The 16795-nt window shown below is 50.7% G+C and overlaps 1 protein-coding gene across 8 annotated transcripts in view; it reads left to right on the top strand.

Moving 5' to 3' along the window:
- The window catches only part of Cacna1a (calcium voltage-gated channel subunit alpha1 A), a 289933-nt gene that overhangs the window by 105007 nt on the left and 168131 nt on the right, over nucleotides 1-16795 (top strand). For all 8 annotated transcript variants that reach the window (XM_057754012.1, XM_057754011.1, XM_057754008.1 and 5 more), the window contains exons 4-5: nucleotides 5570-5675; nucleotides 6690-6829. In XM_057754012.1, coding sequence (XP_057609995.1) covers nucleotides 5570-5675; nucleotides 6690-6829 — 246 coding nt within the window. The remainder of the gene's footprint in view (nucleotides 1-5569; nucleotides 5676-6689; nucleotides 6830-16795) is intronic.

Below are 16795 nucleotides of genomic sequence, written 5' to 3'. Positions count from 1 at the left end.
AGACTCCTCCCCTGCTCCTCCCTAGAGCAGCCTTCTATCTCTGCCTGGGCCCCTTCCCCTCTCCTCATGGTAGTAACTCATTTACAAGGTCTTTAAAAATCCAGATTTTGATTTGTGTGTGAGAGAGTATTTTGTTTGAATGTGTGTCTGTGCACCGTATGCATGCCTTGGGGTTCAGAAGAGGGGGTTGGATTCCCTGGACCTAGAGTTATAGGTGTTTGTGACCCACCATGCGGGTGCTAGGAACTGACCCTGGGTCCTCTGTAGGAGTACAAGTGCTTTTAATCAGTGACCCATCTCTCTAGCTCCACAAATGCCTTTTTAAAACCTGTGTTTGCTTATGCGGACTCATGTGTGTGACCTTGAGTGTCATCCTTAGAAACATTGTCTGCCTCCTTTTGGACAGGATCTCTTCTTAACCTGGAGATCACCAGTTAAGCCACCCTAGGCACTAAGGAGCCCCAGGGCTCCACCTGTCCCTGCCCCATCAGCACTGGGATGACAGACCTGGCTTTTTCCGTGGGTCCCAGTAATCGAACCCACACCCTCATGTTTGTGACCCGAGTACCTTAGCCAGAGCCGTTCCCCAGGTCCCCGGTTGTAGGTGGTCTTTTAAATACAGTGTGTGGGGAAATTAAACAGAGAAAAGAGTTGAAAGAAGTGACCCTCGAATAGAAACCTAGAGGAAGCCAGGGAAGAAATCCTGTTGGTATCTGCGGAAAGCCTTTCAGAAGTGTGGGCAATGCATGCAAAGGCCCTGTAGAGGAAATGTGCCCGCGATGCTTAGAAAATCTGGAGACATGGTGGGTGGAGTCACATGACCGAAACAGAGCATAGAAGAAACAGGCCAAGGGGGCAGTAAAGGCTCCTGGACAGTGGAGAGGACCTCAGCCTGTCTTCCAAAGGAGATGAGACCTGCTGAGAGGCTATGAGTGCTTGCGTGTTCTATAAACTGGAATCTTCTGCTTGCCTTCCCCCTCCCCAACATTACTCTTGCTTCGTCAAGATGTGGGGTGTCTTCTAGCCCCCTGGCCTGAGGGAGGGAATCTAGGACTCTTGGGCTCACTGGGAATCTGGATGCGGAGATGAAAATTAGGAGGAAAAGGAGGGCCCCTCCTCCTGAGAGGGCTCAAAGCCCTAATGCCTGGCTCCACCCACCCTGAAGTAGAGCACAGGCTCCCTGAACTGTGCCAGCACACAGCCTAGAAGCTCTAGAAGGCTCCTCCTGACTCAGAAAGAGGAGGCAGGCCTTAGACTGCATCCTTAAAGGGCCACAATGCCCATGATGTTGAGAGCTTGCTTTGTGTGGCCAGAACATAGGACCCGTTGTCACTGACTCGTACTCGGGGTCTGTGAAGTTACATTGGGAGCTCATGTGTTTAGATTTGACAAAAAGAAGAGGAAGTAGTATCAGGAACTGAGTCCGGGGGGTGTGGATCTGTCGTTGCAGGGACTCAGGAAGCTGAGGCAGGAGAGTTGCAGGTGTAAGACTGGCCTGGGCTGCAAAGTGACTTTGAGGCCAGCCCGGGTGATTCTGCAAGATCCTGTCTTGAGATAAAAAGTAGGAAGAGGGCTGAGGATGTGGCTTCTTAGCATGCGTGAGACCTAGGGTTCTGTCCCCAGCGCTGCCAGAACTGATAAATAGAACACAATGAAGTTGCGAAGAAGAAATGGAGTTTCTCTTCCGCTCATCTGCATGCCAAGTCTTTCCTTCAGATCTCGGGGATTCTGGGTTCTGAAGCCCAGGCACTAGGAACCTTGCTGACACAGCAGGACCTAAACATGGTGCCAGCTGCTGCAAAGGCAATTTCACAGCAGCCATCTGGGGACAGGAAGCCAAGGAATGCCAGAGGGAGATGGTGGCTCCACGAAGAAGCAGCCACCCAGGCTGCGAAGGCTGACTGAGAGAGAACACGAGTCTCATTCAAATTGCCAGTGCCAGCAAGGGCTTGGCCTTGCTTTCTGTGTGTGCAAATATTGGCTCTTGTTTTCCAGGCTGCAGGGTGAGGCAGAGGGGAGTCTTTGCAGTGCTTTGTTCTGGGTCTGGCGCTGAGAGGCAAGACGCCAGTCACGGATGGGCTTGTGAGTCGCTTTTGTTGTCGAACTGAATTGCTGTTTGCAGCTGGGCACTGAGACTGACACCAAACAGAAAAGGCCTGGCTGTCCCTCCTTCCTGAGATGCTTCCTCCTCCATATACTGTCTCCTCCTTTACCTTTCCATCTTGAAAATGGGTTTAGGCTTCAGTTCCTTCCAGCCTTCTAAGGGGTGGTTTGACGGCACCTCCAGAATACCTAATCCAGTGACCTGTCGTCCCATCACTTGGGAGGTTGAGACAGGAGGCTCCCAGATTAAGGCTAGAGATTGAGATCCTGCCTCAAAAACCCAAGCAAACTGCCAAACAGATTTAAATGCAAAGCGGAGACCAAGCCAGTCAGCTTCTCATAGGGAAGCACTGAGAGGGTCCCAGCCCTCCCAGCCTGGAACTGGAGGCACACTGTCCTTGGGGACACTTGTGATGCATTTGGTTTTGCAGACAGCAGCCATACATGCTACGCCACTCCCCACAGTGTCCAGGACAGTGCCCACTCACACACTGAGTCAGGCTGGAAACCCGTTCTCCCTATCCTCCGGTGCTGTGATTGCACATCTAAAATCCACTTGTTCACTCTCAGATGTCCAGCTCCAAGATTGGTAGCTCCATCCACAAGCTGTTGGACTAGGGTTGCTTCTGAGGGACTGAGCCAGAGAACTCGGGCTGTTCTCTGTGAACTAGTCTGTGTGTCAAGATAGAGCAACAGACAGTTCCTGGGGTGAGGGAGAAGGGCAAAGGGAAAGGGTGCGTCCCTTCTTTCACATATTGTTATATCATCAGATTCTCTCCCCTCCCTGCAAGATACCTGTTCTGTCCACTTCTATAAAAGATTCATTTTGGTTATGAGGCTTCGGCTTTTTTTTTCTTTTTTTTGTTTTTTTGAGACAGGGTTTCTCTGTAGCTTTGGTGCCTGTTCCGGAACTAGCTCTTGTAGACCAGGCTGGCCTCGAACTCCCAGAGATCCGCCTGCCTCTGCCTCCGGAGTGCTGGGATTAAAGGCGTGCGCCACCACTGTCCAGTATGAGGCTTAGGCTTTAACGGGTATGCTGAGCCATCTCTCCAGCCCACAAAAGACTGTATGTGTGTGTGCATGCTTAAGACAGACAGACAGAGAGAGAGAGAGAGAGAGAGAGAGAGAGAGAGAGAGAGAGAGAGAGAGAGAGAGAGAGAGAGGGAGAGAACAGTGCCCATGGAGATCAGAAGGTGTCAGGGGTGTCAGATTCAGGCCTAAACTTGGGTCCTCTACATTCTTATCTGCTGAACCATGTCTCTAGCATCCCACCCCAACCTCAAGAGTGAATTTCTCTTGTAGCCCTCACTGGCCTGGAACTGGTTATATAGACCTGGCTGGCCTTAAAATCACAGAGATCTGTCTGCCTCTGCCTCCTAAATATCTAAGATGTTTTCAAGTGACTAACGCTCTGGAATTTAGTACCGTCAGGGTGTCGTGCAACTGTGTGTCTAGTTCCTGCATGTGGAGCCCTCACTCTCTCCTCCCTCAGCCCCAACTTCCAGGAAGCTGCCTTGAAGATCTGCTGATGCTGTGTGTTCCATACACGGCGGCCATGAGCCCCTTTGTGCCTTGCTCCTTCCACTCGCCTCATGGTCTCAAGCTGTGTTCACGTATCAGGGCATCTCTCTTTAGGACTGCGGAGTAGTCCACGTGGGACAGAGACAACCTCCTTACTCTTGCCTGCTTGTTTAGCAATACCCAATAAGGCATCTTCCACTCTGTGGCAGGTCGAGAACGTTCTGCCACTTAGCAGTGTTTGTCTGACTTCTGATTTTCTAATTCTTTGGGTTCTGTTCCTTAGAGTAGAATCCCAGTGTGGGATGGTAATTCTGTATTTAACCTTCCTAGGAAGTGCCAGGATAGTTTCCAAGGCCACACAGCTCCATGCTCCCTGAGCAGTGCACAGGATTCCCGAGCCCCCAGCCCCCAGCACTTGGCACTCTCTAGCTTTGTCTCACTCCACTCTGTGGGAGTGAGAACTGATCCTGCCCTGTGGTGCTTTCTAGAAATCTTCAGGAGAGGGGCCATGCATGCACGGTGCACGTTTTTTTGGGGTGTATGTGTGCGTGCGTGCTCATGAATACACACACGTGCACAGGTCATGGATGGAGGTCAGAAAACAGCTCTCAGGAGTCATTTCTCTCCTATCATGTTGGTTCCGGGATCCAGCTCAGATGGCCAGTACTGTTGCTATGCCTTTACCCACCGAGCCGTCTTGTTGGCCCATGTCCATTTTTCTATTGTTAACTATGCTTTGGGTGTCATGGCAGACCACAGTTTGTTTTGTTTTTTATGTGTGTGAGTGTATGCACATGTTTGTGTGGATGTATGCATGTATGGATAGGTGTGTTTGCATGTGTGTGGGTGTGTGCATGTATGAATAGGTGTGTTTGCACATGTGTGGGTGAATACATGTATGAATAGGTGTGCTTGCACATGTGTGGGTGTGTGTATGCAGAAGTCAGAGGTCATCAAGGTCAGCGTCAGGCATCTTTTTCAATTGCTCTCCACCTGTTTCAGCTACTTGCTGGCAATCCTCGGGATCCACTCCCCCTCCCCAGTGCCTGGGTTTCAGATGTGCACCAATGTACCCATCTTTCCCGTGATGTCTGGGGCGTCTTTTGGGATCCCTAAGCTTGCACGGCAGGCATTTTATAGAGTGCGCAGTCTTCCATCCCCCTAACCAGTGTGTTTCACCTCTTTCCTGTTTGCTCTCCACAGCACTCGCTGTCTTACTACAGGCGTGACCCACTGTCATCCTTCCATATGCGCAGTGGGTCAGTTCCTGGATCCCAGGAATATCAAAATCTCCCTGAGTCCGGGGCTTTTGCTTTCGTCTGCCCTTGGCCCTGCAGTGGTTGGTAGGAATGCCATGTGCCCCACAGCCAATGCAGAGCTGCAGCATTTGCAGTGATTACACTGCAGGGGTGGAGACAGACCTAACCAAGGGGTGGAAAGAGTGAGAGACCTGGAGAACGGGCTGGGGCACTCTTGAACTCAGAGCACAAGATTGTCTCAGCACCATGTCATGAAGGAAAGAGGGCCTCTAAAGGTGCCATCCTTCCCTGAGGATTTATATGCAGTTAGCGGGGCAACATATTCTGCAAGGGTGTAGTCGCTACCTGTGAGCAGCCCTAAATGTGTTGAGCCAGAGAGAGGGCGGAGGGAAGAAACAGAAGAGGGACTAGAAGGGAAGGGGACAGAGAGGAGAGGCTTGAATTTGGCCCTCATGTGTATCTAGCACATGCTAATAGAAACCTTTTAAAAGTCACAGATGCAGGGCTGGGAACTGCAGGGGTGCCCTCCCCAGACCGATGAGGCAGGTGACTGTGTGTGTCGCTGGGGTAGGGGTGTGAAGGGCTGAGGGGATGAGGGTCATACTAGGGGTGTTGGGCTGGGTTGCCTGGAGAGGACAGGATGCTAAGCACAAAGCCACTGGTGGTCTGCTCCTTAACCCCCACACTCCCTTCGAGTACATGATCCTGGCCACCATCATTGCCAACTGCATCGTCCTGGCCCTGGAGCAGCACCTCCCTGATGACGACAAGACGCCCATGTCTGAGCGGCTGGTGAGCAATGGGGTGGAGGGGCTCTGGGTGCTGGGACGAGAGCTGTGGGGAGAAGGCCTGCCTTGCAAAGTCACCAGGGACCTGGGGGCACGGAAGCCCTCACTGCCCAGCCCCGCCCTTGAGGCCCAACAGACCTGGTGTACACCAGGGCACAGTGGCCATTACACTATCCTTGAAGACATCACGCTCGGTCCAAACTCTACTTTCTTTTTCATGCTTAGAAACAAAATTGATTATGAAAAAAGAAATATGGATATACATAAACATAGAACAGAGCAGTTAGCCACTGCGAACCCATGCCTCAGATTCAGTCAGTGAGGCCCCACTGGCAGCTCTTCCTCAGCCTCTGTTTCCCTCTGTGCTCATCTTCCCCAGCAGAAGTAGGCCACGTCCAGGTCGGCAGCCGCATGCTTGTGTCTGCATAGCTAGAAATGCAGCTGCCTTGTGTTGCCATGATAATGCCTCAGAGCCAGTCTATACCCAGAGTTCCTTGCTCAGCTACGTCATTTGGGGGTTGCTCCGTTCTACCAGGAGTCAAATACAGACCGTATTGATTTGTTGCCTGTTTGCTATGTTGCTATGCTAAGGAGGAACACAAAGTCTCACGCATGTTCTCCTGGCTTCTCTGTCACTGAGCCATGGCCCAGCCCCTTAGTAGGGGATTCCAGGCAAAAGCTCTGCTCCTGGGCCACACCCGTCAGCTTCTTGCTCGTGGACCCTAGACAGGTTCTACTGCTGGGTCATGCCCTCTTGGCATTCATAATCTCAACTAAGGCAACATCCATGTGTCTAAGGGTAGGAGTTCAGTGTTCCTAGCCCAGGAATGGGCTGTTCTTAGTACTCCGTCGCTGTGACATGGTACCTGAGGCAGCTCAACCCCCGGTGTGTGTTCCTTTGCCTTAGTTTCAGAGGTCTCGGCCCTTGGTCACTTGGTCTGTCAGGAGGGTGTGCTGCCTTGGGGTCACGCCACCCTCCACCACCCATGTCACTGACACTGCCTTCTCTCCCTTCCAGGATGACACAGAACCATACTTCATCGGAATCTTCTGTTTTGAGGCTGGAATTAAGATCGTGGCTCTCGGCTTTGCCTTCCACAAAGGCTCCTACCTGAGGAATGGCTGGAACGTCATGGACTTTGTTGTGGTGCTAACAGGGTAGGCGACGGCATCACGTTCTATAGCACATATTTTTCCTGAGGCTTGTCAAGGCTTGGTTAGTATTATGGTATGTGTGGCCCAGGATGGGCTTGGAAACCTGTGCCCAGTGTTCTTCCGCCACCTCTGTGTCTGTTGGAGCTAAAACAAAGACCTGTTGTAGGGGGCACATGATCATGTGGTCCTCAGCATACCCAGTGGGGCAGAAGATGTTCCCATCCCCAGCCCACCACTGGGGAAGGATAAATATCCTCCAGCTGCTCAGCAGCAGGGCTGGGCCTTAAACCAACCAACCTAGGTATCTGAGAGCTCCTCCTCATTAGTGGGTCCCATCCTTTGCTTGGAGGTGTGGTGCCTTTATTCCATGGTGGTGATTGTGTGCTGAGGGTTTCTGGCCACATGAACTGGTTTGAACTTTAGCAGGTTTTGCTCATGTCTTTAAGGGATTTTCAGATGTGGGTACAAGGAACGAACTGTGTCTGAAAAGCAAATGTCTGTACACTTCCCACACTGGCTGCCACAACAGATGGTTCCAAACTAAGAATGACTTCTACTTAATGGAAGTTTGTCAGTCACTGAAAGTCAAACATGGTGCTTTCTAGTTGTCACTCTCGTCTCCCTAAATGATTGACAGCCTAGAGCCCTTGCTGTATTGTGGCTCTTTACTGTCAAACTGCAGTTTTCTGAAATTCTGCATCTGTTAACAATAAACCAGATGGTAAATGATATGGGGATAATGGGATAGTTTGTGGGGCTGGAAAGGGCTTGGACCTTTTCTTCTCATTCATATTCCAGTGGATGGGGCTGCAGTAGAGTTCTTGCCTTCCATGAAGTCCTGGGTTTGATCGCCAGCAATGCAGGGGGAAAAAGTGTGTGTTGGCTAGAAGTCAGTCACAGAAGCTGGGAAACAAGAGCTTGTGCTTAGAAGCAAATAGAGGTGGGTTTAGGGAAGTGTTCTTTTCATTCTGTTGCTGTGATAAACTAGCCAAAATACCTTAGAGGAGGAAGATATTTAACTGATGCTTCCAGGTCATAGTTCATCACTAAGGGATATCAAAGCAGGAACTTGAAGCAGAAACCGTGGAGGGACCTTGCTTGCAGGCTCACTCTCTGGCTCCTGCTCAGCTGACTGTTTCATACAACTCAGGACCACCTGCCCAGGGAATGGCACTGCCCTCCTATATCAATCGACAATCATGTCACAAAGGCTTGCCTGTGGGCCAGTCTAACCTAAGCAGTCCCTCAACCGAGACTCCCTCGGTTGGCAGTTAAGGCTAACTAGGGCAGCGACTATGCAGCCAGGCTTTGTAGAGACTCCATGGACCCTTGTTAGAGCCCAGGGTGGACCTGGTAGTCTCGGACTGACTGGGGAGGGGCTCCCTCTCTGCCTTCACTCTGCTTGCCTCTGGGTCACTCAGTTGAGTCCCCTCTTTCCTGGACACCCTCTTCTCCTCTCTTTCCTTTGGGCATGTTGTCCTTCCTAGTGGCTCCTGCTGCCATCTCTGGTCCTGTTATTTTTGGTGGATGTCACACATCTTAATCCCTTTCCTAGCCATTATAACAACATGTCTGACATGCCCAGCTCGAAGAGCAAGGCCTTGTATTGGCTGGAGGGAGCGAGGCTCCATTCCATGGCTGCTTGTGCTCTTGGGAGAACACTGCACTGATGGGAACTAGTGGTGAAGGCCTCTCTTCACTCTCCACAGTGTGGAAGAGACAGGTGGAGACGGGGTTGGGGGACTGCAGGATGGCCCTAGAGACCCCCTTTCCCCAGACAGTTCCTGTCTTTGATAATACCCGCACATTAAAAATCCATCAGAGTGACTCTATTGGTTAGGACAGAGTTCACCTCTTTTCATTCTGTTGTCCCTGGAAACACCCTGAAAGATGTGCCTGTTTCTTGCGTGTAGGTGTGAGAATGTATGGGTGTGTGTGAGTGTGTGCCAGTGTATACATTAAATGTATATAGGTATGAGCTTAGAGGTGTCTGTGTGTGTCTGTGTAGGTACAGGTTGTGCGGGTGTGAATGGGTGTGTTTGTGGGTATGTGTTTTGGTATGTGTAGGTGTGAAGGTGTGTAGATGTGTGGTGCAAGTTTGTACCTTTGTAGGTGTGCGTGTGGATGTGTGTGGTTGTGTGTGTGTTGTAGGTGTGAGTGTGTGTTCCTGCACCTCTGTGCACAGGGGTGTGAGACCAGGGGCCAGCCTCCGGTGTGATTCCTCAGGCAGTGCCCACCTTGTTTTCTGAGAGTCTCCCTGGCCTAAAGCTAATCAAGTCAACTGGACTAAGCTATCCAGGGAGTCCCAGGTTTCCCCCTGTCTGTCTCCAGAACTGAGGTTGCAACCACGTCCAGATTTCATACGGGTTGTGGGAATCTGAACTCAGGTCTTGGCTGTGCGACAGTCGCTTTCCTAATGAGACCATTCCACCAGGCCTCCCGGATGTGCTTTAGTGGATTGAGTCTCAGAACTGATCACCCATCCTGGGCTAGCTGGGCTCAGATCTGGAACACGTTTACCACCATCCCTGCCATCTTACTTGTGTTTCAAGGTCCTGTCTCTCCTTAGAGGAGTTCTTGCGTGAGTCTGTATCTGGTACAGCTGGCGTGTTGTGAGAGTTCTGGGCGTGTTTGTGGCAGGCATGCTGGTCATCATGTCAAGTCTTGTGTCTTGTGACTTGACATAGAATCAGGCAGTTTTCTCTTGCAGCAGGCCAACTGTGTTATAAAGTGTGTGGTAGGGGTTGGGGAGATGGTTTGGTACTTAAGAGCATCTACTGTGCTTGTAGAAGATCCATGTTTGGTTCCAGGCATCCATATCAGGTGAATGTTTGTATCCACCAACCCCCCCTTTTTTTCTTTAGCAGAGTGGTTTATGTTTTTTGTGTGTATGTGTGTGTAGTCTATGTGTTTGCATGTGTGTATGTAATTGTATCGTGTGTTTGCATGTGTGTGTGTAGTGTGTTTGTGTATATATGTTTATGTGGCGTGCGTGTCTGTATATCTGTGTCTGTGTGTATGTCTGTGTGACTGTGTGTGTGTGTGTGTGGTGTGCAGTGTGAGTGAACATCTTTGGTCCATAGTCCCTGACTGTGTACATGTGTGTATGCACATGTGTCACTGATATGAATTTCCCTATGACTTGAGGGACCTACCCACTGCCCATCCTTGAATGCTCCTCCTCCCACCCTCTGTACCTCCTCACCCTCTTCCCCTTTCCTTCCTGTGCAGCCTCTCTCCCTTGTTTATCTGGTTGGCCGTTCTTCCCTGTTGTCTGGTAACACTGTTTAACTGGGGCCCAGTGCTCACATCTGTCCCTGGACTGCTGGTCTCTGACTGCTGAGCTGCACTGGAGTGGTCCTGCAGAGCCTGCCCCCAACCGTCAGCCATGGCGATCCAGTGCTGAACTGTGCCTGGAGGAAGGGGATGAGGCGTTTATTGGGCACTGAGACAAGTGGGGCTTTAACGAGCATTTGCTGATTAGCTAACTGGCTGTCTTCCATTCCCGAGTGGCCCGCAGCTCCGTCAGCGTTTGTGTCTTGCGGACTGCCAGGGCCTTTTGCCTTTGTCTTGTGTGAGATCTGATGGGAAATATCTTCACCGTGGATTTGCTGGGTTTGTAGGGTGGGAAGTGTTTTTGTTTTTTTCTTTGAAAAGGGAGAGAGGAGAAAAGGCCTTGGAGAAATTCTGGTTTTGTGACTTTTGTCAGTTTCTTTTTAAGTATACTTTCATTATTTTTAAAATTCTGAGGGTTAAAATGTGTGAGATGGACATTTAGCAAATGTAAAATGAGGGGTTTGTTTGAGATGACGGGGTTCATACTGTGATGTGCAGGGAGACAAATGATGTAGACAGATGATAGGCGGATGGGTGGATGGGTGGGTGGATGGATGGATGGGTGGGTGGGTGGGTGGATGAAGGTAATGGGTAGGTTGGTGGAGGTGAATGAGTAAATGGATGGATGGATGGGTAGATAGATGGAAGGGTAGATGGGTGGATAGGCAGATACAGCAGATGACAGGATAGACATGGAACAGATGGATAGAATGTAGTAAATTATTGACAAACAGATGGGATATAACATATGAGACAGACAAAGGCATATATTTAGGTATAAGTGTACTGTGTGTGTGTGTGTGTGTGTTACAGATACATGTGGAGCCCAGAGGTTGATGTCTGATGTCTTCCCCAATCACTTGGCACTTTCATTTTATGAGACAAGGTCTTTCACAGAACCTAGAGCTCACTGACCCACCACTCTCTGGGATCAGAGTCATATAGTGCCACTGCCCAGCTTTTTACATATTTGCTGGAGAGTCAGACTCGGGTCCTCACACTTGTGCAGCAAGTACTCTACCCACCGAGCCATCTCCCTAGCCCCTAGGCAAGTTATTAGATAAATGACTGAGATGCAGATTGAAAATAGATCCGTGATTGACAGATTGCTGGGACAATAGGGCAATACATAATAGATGACACCCTGGTGACTGTTATCCCTGGGCCCCATATGGTGGAGAAAGAGAGCAGACTAAAAACAGGACCACAGACTTTAGCGGGAGAGACAGACGCAGTGCTTGGTAGCCCAAGGGCCTAGCAGCGAGTCTCACACAGGTAGGTGGTGGGCAAGATAAGCAATTATGCATTTGGAACATGATGATACTTTTGACCACCAAACATCGTAGAGCACAGTTCAGGACTAGGCTGCCACCAGCTGATGGAGACAGATCATGTAGTGTTGGGCTCAATCTCAGTGGGCTTTAGGCAAGTTACTTATTCTCATTGCATCATAGCATGTGGGGCAGTGGCTCAGCATCCCCCAGGGAGGGCTGCGAGCATGACTCAGTGACAGCTAGGTAAATCTCTTGTCGATCATAAACAAAACCCTGGTTTTTAATCCCTGTGTTTGGGAACGTATTTAAGACCTTGGGTTCCATCCACCGCAAACCAAGCCAACCAAACAAAAGTCAGAAAGGGAAACTCAGAGAATTCCTACTTCCTTTGCCCTTTCTGTTGCATGCTTGAGGAACAGATCCACAGGCATCGAAGGAGTTGACCAAAGTCATAAAGCTCTAGTGTTCACTCCACTTTGTTCGATTGGGGAAGCACATCCTGAGTCCACGCCTTCTCCTCACTTCTGTAGCTGCCCCAAGGCACTTGCACATGTAAACAGCATCTCGAAGGCAACAACAAACACTGCCATCATGCTGATGCACAAGTTGCATTTTTTGGTGATGTGTCTCGACAGTCATTTCTGGTCGCTCTGAGTTCCACAGGCTTCCCCACTGTAGGATAGATGCTTTGCACACTTCTCGATGCAGGTCGTATAACGAGAGCATTGTCTTTCCGAGCTTTGGGCTGTGGTGAGATTTGTCCATTCTCATGAACAGTGTCAGCGTGGCTGCCCTGGTTATCCCTGTCATCTTCCAGGCACCTCCTATGTGCCGGGTGTTACGTTAACAATTTTGTGCCCATTGTTGCCTTCCGGCTCCCAAGCCTTTCACAGTGGAATGTGTCCGGGGTGAAGCAGCTTGTCACAGTGCCTGAGCCCCTCAGTTCTCCAGTGAGTCTGCTAAGAGGCCGTGTTGAGCCAGGGTCACAGGAGCCCAAGTTAGGCTCTGACTCAGATCTGTGTTTAGCTCAATAGCCTGATGTCTCCTTTCTGGAGATGTTTGTGGTGCTGGAGTGGACCCAGGGCACTGGGACACACACACACACATACACACACACACACACACACACACACACACACCAAGAAGGCATTCTACCACTGGGCCACATGCACCCTCCAGGCAGGCATTCTGCCCCTGGGCCACATCCCCCTACCCAAGGTAAACATTCTATCACTGGGCCACACCCCCCACCCTCACCCCCACCCCCTTTATTCTAAGACAGGATCTTACTAAATTTCCCAGTTTGGCCTTGAGCTCTGGTAGTCAAAGCTGGTGTTGAACTTGCATTTCTCCTGCCCTAGACTCCCAGTATCCTGTGCCCCATGCCTGTCTCTGTCTAGTATTAGCTACAGAATCAATGCAAAAAAAAAAAAAAAAAAAAGGAAGAAGAAGAAAAATCACAAGTTGTGTCTGTGTGTAAACTGTTAAGTCCTTCTGATTCCACAGGTGAAGAAACCGCGGTCGGCGGAGGATAAATAGCTTCCATAGATAAACAGCTTTTCACCTGATGGTTGTGGATTTAAGCCAGGGCAGCTCTCTCCATCAGAATCGGCTGGTTGAGTCTTTCATGATTTCCTTCAAAATCAAAAATTCTATGGCCGTCAACTTGGGAGTTGAAGCAGAGCGCTCTAGGAGGCGAAGCCCGGAGCTTCCTTTATTTGTTCCCCTTATTTGGGTTGCATAAAGATGAGGGAACAAATATGCAAAGGATATTACCAAAGGGGCTGGCGAGAGGGTCAGGAGGAAAAGGTGCTTGCTGCCCAGCTTGATAACACAAGTTGCATCCTCAGGACCCCTGTGGTGGAAGGAGAGAACCAGGTCCTGCAGATTAGCCTCTGACCTCCACAGATGCATGTGCCTCACCCTTGTTACACACTGACTGTAATAATTTAAATATATATTTTACTAGAAGTGACCAGTTGGTGGGAGCCAGGGATGAAGACATAGACGTTAGGGTCATGGGAGTCTATGATCTTGGCTGTGAGCCTGGACCTCATCTTAGATGTTTGCTTTCTTATGAAAAGATCTGTAGAAATAGTGTCTTCTTGAGCTGTGGCGGGAGCCAGAGTCTAGTAAAGGACAGGTACCATGCATTGAGCCCCAGGCCTTCAGTGGGGAGCCCTGGAGGGTGAGGGGAAAGGAAACTGAATTCTGTGCATTTGCCGATGCTTGGCAAAGCTCCCCCACACCTTGTTCAGGTCACACAAGTTTGGGCAGATTTCTTATTCCATCTTGCTTTGCGAAGCTGTGTGTACCTGTCAATCCAGCCCCTGAGAAGCTGAGGCAGGGCAAACTCAGACTGAATAGTTCCCAGGCAAAGTACCATCTTGGCCACCATACACTCCCATCCCCTCATCCACTCTGTAGGACTCTCTCCAGCACCACAATGTCTGAACAGCCCACGTGCCTGATGCTCAACCTACGCTAGGACCTTCCCCGGCCCGTGAGCTGAACAGTTGGTATACACATATCCAACTTCCCAGCTGCTCCGAGAGGTGACCGGGACTTTACCAAGCCCTTCCTTCATGCCTCTGCATAGCAACAATTCTAGGAATCACTTCCCCCAACTAATCCTCGGGGTGGGGTCTTCTTGCCAACGATCTCCAGTTAACCCTTAGGAAATCTGGAGCTTTGGAAGGAGCCGGTTTCAGCACGCTGGACAGCGCCGCGCCCGCTACCCCCTGCACGGGAGGGGTCTGCCAGCTGCTGTTGACCTTCTTGCTCAGCTCCCTGGGACTGGAGAAGACCTTGTTGTCTGTCTGTCAACAGGGCTGGGGCTGTCCTCCTGAAATGCTGTGGCAAATGCCAGTCTGCCTCACTCGGGGCATCTGGCCAGTGTCCCTGCAGTTTACAGGCAATGATCTTCCTCCCAGGGCAGCAGGGAGGCTGCTGAGGCAGACACGGGAAATAGTGGAGCAGGAAGGAAGAGGTGATTGTTGGCTGCCAAGCCCAGGATACTGTACATTGTCGTGGTCAGAGGTGCTGGGAAGTACGTCACCTTTGTGGGAAGGATCTAGTCCTGACCCAGAGACACAAGGCCCTCACCTGTGACAGGGCTGTGTGGTTCAGAGGTCAGACTGAGATGGAGAGAGGCCTAAGAAATGAGAGCACATTTATCTCCTTCTCTTCCCTCCCTCCTCCTCCCCCTCTTCCTCTTCTCCCTCCACTTCCTCTTCCTTTTCCCCATCTCCCTCCACCTGTAGTGTATAGCCCACCTGTGTGTGGTCTCTTGGAGACACACAAGCTGCATAGTATCACCACACTGCTTTCCCGTGTTCCCACTTGGTAGCCCAACATGGCCTCTAGGCTGCAATCTTCCTTCCTCGGCCTCCTGAGCAACTGAGATATAGGTGGGCAACATTCCTGTCCGGTTTTCTTCTTCAACCAAGCAGGGCATGGAACCCAGGACCTCCCACATGTCAGGCACATGCTGACCCCTTAGCCCCAGGCACCTGTCACCCTGAGGGGCTTTGGTTCTACTGTGTACTTTGGTCTTCAATTGCTCCTTTGGGAGACACACAGGTGTGAGCTACTTGATATCACTCTTGCTAGAAGGCCCCTTTCAGATGAAGGCTCAGCTCACAGCATTGGCCTATGGCTGGTGCTGCTGATGTATTGAGTTATAGAGGCAGAAAACCAATAGGGGCTTCAGATTTGAGGGGCTGGGATGCGGACCGCAGTAGAGCGCCTGCCTAGAAGCCCCAGTGAGGGCTCTGGTGTGGCTCGGTGGTAGATTTTTGGTCTGTCATGTTCAAGACCTTAGGGTCCATCTCCAGAAGATGAAAGAGAATAAAAATAAAACAAAATCTGGACCAGGTGTAATTACTGCTTATAATCTCAGCACTTGGGAGGCTGTGGCAGAAGGATCACACACACACGCGCACACACACACACACGCACACGCACGTTGATAGTAATACTGGAGGATGTAAATATGACACCTGCTGAAACATGGCCTGGTGTCAGAGTCACACCGTGTCCCTGTCATTCCCGTCCCCCACTTTATCAGGATCAAAACGAGTGAGAGAAGCTAAGACTCTTGATCCGCACAGCTCAGCGATAGGCACACACCGGGTTTAAATTGGCACCTTTGGTGGCCACATTCTTTCTTTTCATGCTCAGTAAGGAGAGGGATGGTTGCTGTTTGCCATATGACATGGACATCAGAAACATAAGCGCCAAGCTGGCTGCCCTGCGAGCTTTAGAGAGCTGTCTGTCCCCGCCTTCCTGGTATTGGGGACGGCAGGTGTGCACACTGAACCTGGCTTTTTACGTGGGTTCTCGGGGGGTCAAACTCAGGCCTTCATACTTGTGGGACTAACACTTAGCGACGGAGTTCTCTCTCCAGCCCCCATATTTACTTTTTTCTCTTGGTTCATTGGCTTCCTTCAGAATGTCAGCCTGCAGGGCCTTCCATGTGGTTCAGGACTGTGTCTCAGAGCTCATAGCCCAGCCTAGCACAGGGCATGGATGCTCTCAGCAAAGTGTTGCGGACGACCAGAGTCAGGGGCAGCAGCACAGCCCCCACCACATCACTGTGCTTCCTCGCAGCCACCTCGTCACCTTTCCTTTTGGAAAAAGAAAAGTAGAAGTTGGTAGAGAGCTAATCTAGCAGGCAGGAGGCCCTGGGGTTCATTCCCAGCAGTGCACAAGCCAGGCATGCTGGCTCATTTCTGTAACCCCAGGAGGAGGCGAAGACAGCAAGATCAGGAGTGGAAAGTCTTCCTTGATTACATAGTGATTTCTAGTCCAGCCCAGGATGCATGAGACCTCGTCTCAAAAAACAACAAAGCCACCTCAGCCATTTCTGAGTGTGCTGTTGTTGGGCGATGTTTTACATGTTCTCACCCTCAAGTCTTCTTGGGACAGTTCCAAGCTGTCCCCCAATTCTCCTCTCCTAGCCCTTTGAAACCACCGGGAATGTGTCAGCTGTGAACACTTGGGTCTGAGAGCCACCTCCCTATGAACGGACCTTTTGGCTCCCTGTGCTGTTGGGAACATGGTGTGCCAGGATTTGAGCCATGGTGCTTCTGGCTGGGGAAGCTGCTCAGGATAAAGTGCTTGTCATGGACTCGAGGAGATGGGAGTTACCCAGCACCCATGTCAATTCTGTGTGGGTGTGACCCCTGCCTGTACCGCAGTGCTTGGAAGAGTGCTGGAAAGGGGGATCCCTAGGAGGTGTTGGCTGGCGCTCTGGGTTCGACCAGAGGCCAGTGCCACGAACCATGAGAAGAACATATCAGGCTTTAACTGTGGGGTCTACTCAGGATCGTTGATGAGAGCTTTCCTTGGACTTTAA

The sequence above is a fragment of the Chionomys nivalis genome, chromosome 21 (genome assembly GCF_950005125.1).
Source record: "Chionomys nivalis chromosome 21, mChiNiv1.1, whole genome shotgun sequence".
Classification (NCBI taxonomy): domain Eukaryota; kingdom Metazoa; phylum Chordata; class Mammalia; order Rodentia; family Cricetidae; genus Chionomys; species Chionomys nivalis.
Note: the sequence above shows the minus strand (reverse complement) of the source record. Positions and strands in the feature narration are given on the sequence as shown.